Source organism: Phacochoerus africanus, chromosome 5 (assembly GCF_016906955.1).
Source record: "Phacochoerus africanus isolate WHEZ1 chromosome 5, ROS_Pafr_v1, whole genome shotgun sequence".
Classification (NCBI taxonomy): domain Eukaryota; kingdom Metazoa; phylum Chordata; class Mammalia; order Artiodactyla; family Suidae; genus Phacochoerus; species Phacochoerus africanus.
In genome coordinates, this window is record NC_062548.1 from 52,748,147 (window position 1) to 52,754,146 (window position 6,000).

General features: G+C 51.4%; 1 protein-coding gene across 1 annotated transcript in view; it reads left to right on the plus strand.

Moving 5' to 3' along the window:
* Positions 1–4,196, plus strand: part of ST6GAL2 (ST6 beta-galactoside alpha-2,6-sialyltransferase 2) — a 71,077-nt gene extending 66,881 nt beyond the window's left edge. The window contains exon 6 of the mRNA XM_047781305.1: positions 2,893–4,196. Coding sequence (XP_047637261.1) covers positions 2,893–3,146 — 254 coding nt within the window. The 3' untranslated portion in view covers positions 3,147–4,196. The remainder of the gene's footprint in view (positions 1–2,892) is intronic.
* The last annotated feature ends 1,804 nt before the right edge of the window (positions 4,197–6,000 follow it).

Sequence of the window (6,000 nt, forward strand, 5' to 3'; positions counted from 1 at the left end):
CCGTGAGCTATGGTGTAGAGCAGACGCAGCTGGGATCCCGTGTTGCTGTGACTGTGGTGTAGGCTGGCAGCTATAGCTCCCATTCAACCCCTAGCCCTAGAAAGCAAAAAAAAAAAAAAAAAAAAATCCTGTTTCTTGGACCCCAACCTTTATCAGTGGAACCCAGGTCTCTGGGGACAGGGACAAGTCTAGGAATCTGCATTTTAGCAAGCTGCTGGAGTTGCCATTGTGGCACAGTGTCCATGAGGATGCAGCTTTGATCCCTGGTCTCACTCAGTGGGTTAAGGATCTGGCACTGCCACAACCATAGGTTGCAGATGCAGCTCGGATGCGGTGTCACTGTGGCTGTGGCCTAAGTCAGCAGCTGCAGCTCTGATTCGACCCCTAGCCTGGGAACTTCCATATGCTGTGGGAGCGGCCTTAAAAAGAAAAAAGAAAATGAAAAGCAAGCTGCCCTTTCACACTGAAGGCTGAGAGCTGCTTTTGAGGAGGGACAGCGACATCCCTCAGGTATAAGGACATCCCTTAAGTATAATGTTGGCGCCGCTGGAGACCAGAGTTGCAGAGGCGACACCTGGCACGCACCAGCCACAGTCCCCCTGGATGAGGCTGTGTTATGGGCTGACAGTAACAGGGATGTGGTTTCTAGACTCAGTTCCAGGCTCGTATCAGATGCCTTTGTGCAAGACACAGCCTGGAAGCCTCTTCATGGGGCTGCAGCTAAACTGTTGTAATAAGTGTGCAGATAGAGGACATACAGAGCGTGCAGGACAGGCGGCTGTGATGCTTTGATGTGGCCCCACACCGCACCTCAGGGATGGAGGGCAGCCGGGCTGGGCCAGCGCGAACCTGATGGGCAAATGCTGAGCCATCCTTGGCTCCTCAGACGCCCAGAGACACACACAGCAGAGGCATCCTCGCTCATCAAAGGTGGGTAACGGGAATGGAAGGATGTAATTCTCCAGGCATGTGGCTTTCTCATCCACTGTGTCAGTTCCTTATGGATGGTCTCGTGGGCAAGAGAGAAGTGTTCGTGGAGCAGCCACGCTGAGCAGGAAGCAGAGGTCCTGTCATCTGTGCCTTGCTCCAGGCTGGTGCCCACCCCTTGGTGACTTTGGGAGGAAGGTCCCTGGTTCACTCTGGGTCCCACGGTCTGTGAACCACGGTCACATTGGACTGGCCCACAGAAGGGGGAGGGCAGGAGGGAGCCAGTAGGACCAGGCGGGAAGGAGGGGCTGACCATGACCTGAAGGTTGGACGCTGCCCTTGGAACAGCTCTACTTCCTGGAGCTTGACCTGAAGACTCTCTTTCCTCGCCTTAGGACCATGGTTTACTCTCAGCCACAGCCTTGTGGCCGTCAAGTCAGGCACGTGCTAACATCTTCTAAATGGGACATCACTGTCCTCTCTGCCACTCCCCACCCCGCCCGCAGCATCCACTCCACCCCTCACCCACCTGGCGGAGCCTGCAGGTTCAGACCTCAGTGCCCCCGAAAGTTCCTGGATCCCCAGGTGGCAGGGGTCACTCCCCTCCCTCTGCATGCTCCAGTGGTGGGAATTTTCATGGTGCAAACAGGATTGATTAATTAGAAATACGATTGCCCTCTGGAGGCAAACCTTGTCTGTAACAGAACTCACTGTGTGACTATGTTTTCGTAACAAGGGCTATACTTCCATAAAAGGCTAAGCATGTATCTCTTTACATTTGAAGGCTGTTAACAAAGGTGATGGTGGAAGTAGGAAAAGAAAGCTCTTAGGGCGTTCCTGTTGTGGCTCAGTGGTAACGAACCCAACTAGTATCCCTAAGGATGCAGGTTCGATCCCTGGCATTGCTGTGAATTCTGGTGTGGTCGCTGCAACTCCGATTCAACCCCTAGCCCAGAATGTCCATATGCCGCATGTGTGACCTCCCCCCCCCCCAAAAAAAAAGAGGAAGGGAAGAAGGAAGGAGGTGGGGGGGGAGGAAGGATGGAAGGAAAAGAAAAAAGGAAGGAAGGAAGAAAAGCTCTAGAAAGAAAGGAAGGGAGAAAAAGAAAGAGAGAAAGAAAGAAAGAAAAGCTCTTTAGCTTAGATCCAGAATGAGATTTGCTCAGTGATGATGCAGTTTTATAGTTATTTGAAACTTTGGGGAGGGGGGAAGAAATGAAAGCAACTTTAATATTGATAGTTCCAGTGAGCAAATAATTTTAATTAGATTCAAACTCTGTGTCTCCACCTGTTCCCTGTCCAGCACCTGTTTGATTGATAGTCAGCTTTTTATAACACATTCCTTTTTTGGGTCACAGTCCTCCCCTTACAGATCAGGTGGGCCTGCAGGTGGAAGGTGACAGTGTGACAGTGATGTTCTCCCTTGGGGATGCAGGTCTGTCTGTCTGTCCTGTCCTGATGTTCAACCACTTTATCTTTTCTTTTCTTGGTCCTGGACTCCCAGTGGTCAACAAGGACAAAAGACTGTATAACAGTCTCAAGTCTTAACAGGTCCCTAAACCAGCTGCACACATGCCCCTCACTGGAAGTTAGAACCTTAGAGCCGCAAAGTGAGGATGACAAGGGAGGGAAGGCAGAACAGGCATCTTGGGCCACCCCCTGCCCTTTCATCACTTCAGAAACACCCCCACCCACCCACTTTCAAAAGCAGGAAAGCAGATGGTATAATCATTCAACAAGCATGGATCCTTAAGTCTCCACTGGACACCCTGCTCCCCACTCCTAACAAAAGATGAATAGGGTGCAGAGCTGACCTCAAATCCTCCGCATCTAGTGGGAAGGGCAGGTCTCAGATGGCAGTGAAGAAGACAGAGCATAGACTCACAAGGAGGCCAGGACCCTGGTGCTGCCCCCACAGCGGGGGCCCCTCCCCAGTCGCTCACGGCCGTCTCCCCTCCCCCACAGGCGTCCTGCTCATGATGAGCCTGTGCAGCGAGGTGCACGTCTACGAGTACGTCCCGTCGGAGCGGCAGACCGAGCTGTGCCACTACCATGAGCTGTACTACGACGCCGCCTGCACGCTGGGCGCCTACCACCCGCTGCTCTACGAGAAGCTGCTGGTGCAGCGGCTCAACACGGGAGCGCAGGGCGACCTGCACCGCAAGGGCAAGGTGGTGCTGCCTGGGCTGCGGGCTGTGCGCTGCCCGCCGGGTGCCTGAGGCCCGCCTGTCCAGCCGGCTCTGCATCCGGAGATGCTGGAAGGTGCCCTGGAGGCAGCGGCCTTCCGCCTGCAGCTGTAAGGTAGTGCTGGCCGTGGTGTCCGTCCCTTTTTAAGCCATCGAGTTCTGACAACTGCTTTGAATATAGAAATGGAATTCAAAGGAATAAACTCAAGAAAGATGTAAAAAAAAATTTTTTTTAAAGGAGAGCTGGGAGAAAAAAGCAAATTATTACAAACAGGTGCATAGCTCCTGAATGTCACTCTTGTCTTTACCGTGGGCACCTCAGTAGTCAGGGCTGGTTTCAGCTGCAGGGCTCAGTGACACGCCTGACACATGGTTTGTCCCTGGAAGGTCAGTCCCTGTCACAGCTGCTGTGTCACAGGCACATGCATTTCTTGTGAAAGTCCCTAGGGGAGAGGACGTACTCTGGACTGTCACCCAGCTGTGTCTGTGGTCACACAGACCCCCCCCACACACACACACAGCACATCCCATGAGGGCTCTCCAGCCCCTGGCCTCTCCATCTCTGCTCCCCGCTGCCCAGCGAGGGCCTTGCTCTGTGTATTTCTAAAATTCACACTTTTCTAAAGCCGTGGAGCACCTTTCCTGAGCGAGCAGTCCAAGAAAAGCTGACCCGAGGAGCAGCCCCAGGAGGCACCTTGTTTTCTTGCACTATTTCCTTAGTTGACTGGGAGGCCCCCAGGCGCCGGAACACAGCGGCAGGTAAATACAGATTTGGGGGCAGCAGGGCCATCCTGGACCCCAGCTTTTCTGGCCTTACCCGCCAGCTCTCCCTGAAGTCTTCTAGCTACAGGTGCTCTCCTGACCCCGTAGAGGGGATTCCTTCCAGCCCGGAGCCGTCCCTTTGTGTCCAGGGCTGCACAGATGTCTGTCTCATGCATTTTTTTTGCAGGTTCCTATCAGCTGTTGGCATCCTGACAGTGATGTGCTGCTTTTCATGAATCTTCCTGCAGACAGATGTTTAAGAATCCCACCCTTGGTTTTTTGTTTTTGGGCTTTTTTCGCTTTTTAGGGCTGCATCCACGGTATATGGAGGTTCCTAGGCTAGGGGTCAAATCGGAGCTACACTGCCAGCCTACACCACAGCCACAGCCACAACCACAGCCACACGGGATCCCAGCCTTGTCTGTGACTACAGCTCACAGCAATGCCAGATCTTTAACCCACTGAGCAAGGCCAGGGACTGAACCCACATCCTCATGGTTCCTAGTTGGGCTCATTAACCACTGAGCCATGAAGGGAACTCCAATCTCACCCTTGTTTTCACAGCTATGTTTTACATTGGCAACATAACAAAGCCATATACTTCATAGAGTTGCGCGAACGCTTCGCACTTTCCCAGCCTGGAAAATAGTATATACCTCCAAGGGACAGGCAGGAGAGGGAAGCTTGTCACCCAGTGTGTTCACTGAACCAGTTTGTTTTGTCGTAATCTCAACTTTCATCACGGATACAGTGGGGGACGGGGAGTGTTTTTACTGTGATTCTAATGAAACCGAGACATTTTGGAAGACTTAGTTAAACATGTGATTTCAATCTATAACCAAAATATATCTCAGTGGTGCAGTGAGGGGTTCTGGTCAATGACGGGAGCAGCTTAATTCAGTATGTGCTCCTTTGCAAGTCTGTGGATTTCAGGAGAGTTTAGTGCAAAAAGGTTTTTGTTCCAAAATGAGTTATTTTCCTGAGCAAAAGTGGTTGACAGAAGCTGGTTGCTCTGTCCGGTTGGTCTACACCACAGAAATCGGGTCTGGTCCCAGCCCTGTCTTGCGGCTTACTGTCAGAGCGAATTCAGGGGTCATTGAAAAGCCTCAGTGGTGACAGTATCCTCTAAAAGCCCACCTGGAGAGCTTTGCTTCCAGGCCTGTGAGAAGAGATGGCTAATTCTGTCCAGAACGTTGGTTTCTGTCTGAGCAGACGTGGCCAGACCACTTTTCTCCCTGGATTCCCGAAAGAGCGAGATCTTGTCTTGTCTTGTCCGCTATTTAGCAAGTGATGCATTCAGTGACTCTGGGCGCTGGGAGGTGGCTCTGACTGGGGATGAGCAGTCCAGCCACTTTGTCCCTCCCTGGACCCTCCAAGATCTGCCCCTCAGATGCTTATGACATTCCTTTAACAGTCTTCCTACCTGATTTCCAGGGCTCTCTCTGTCCAGGGCTGCCCCTTAGGTGGCATGAGATCATGGGCCGGGAAAAGGTACCAGGGGTCCATGTAAACAGTCAAGTTCAAAAGCCCCAAAGAACACTTCAGAGATCTTTAAATATATTTTGTTGTAACACATGTACTTTAAAACAAACTTTCAGTCTCACAGAGGTCATAAGGAAGACCGGAGAACATAAGAAAATTTAATGCAAAGTTTTGGATTTATTATGGCCTTAAAAACCATTATGGGGTCTGGGCTCTGGTAGACACTGAGAAAATGGGGTGCACGTATGACTATAACATGGGCTGGACTTTCTTCTTTGTAAAAGTTTAAATTGCGTAGTTGCTCAAAAGTACTAGGCAGTTAGAGCTGATGGGATGACTGTTTCTCGTGTTAACCAGATTGGTTCTAAGTGGCAGTATGTGGCCAGACCTTAAGTCCACAAGTGCCCCGTCTACTGACCTGCAATAAACACAGGGTCCTTCCACGCAAGAGTTATGGGAAATGGTGCCCTGCTCTTTTCTTCCAGGCTTCGCCCCTTCCAACCACCCACCTTTCTGTGAAGGGACGCCGATAATCAGAAGCCATTAAGTGGTGGCCCTTTTATCACCTTTTAAGACTGCTGAGGTCAGGTGGCTTTACATTTCCAGAATTTCACTTACTTTTTTGTTGCTGTTGTTACCACAG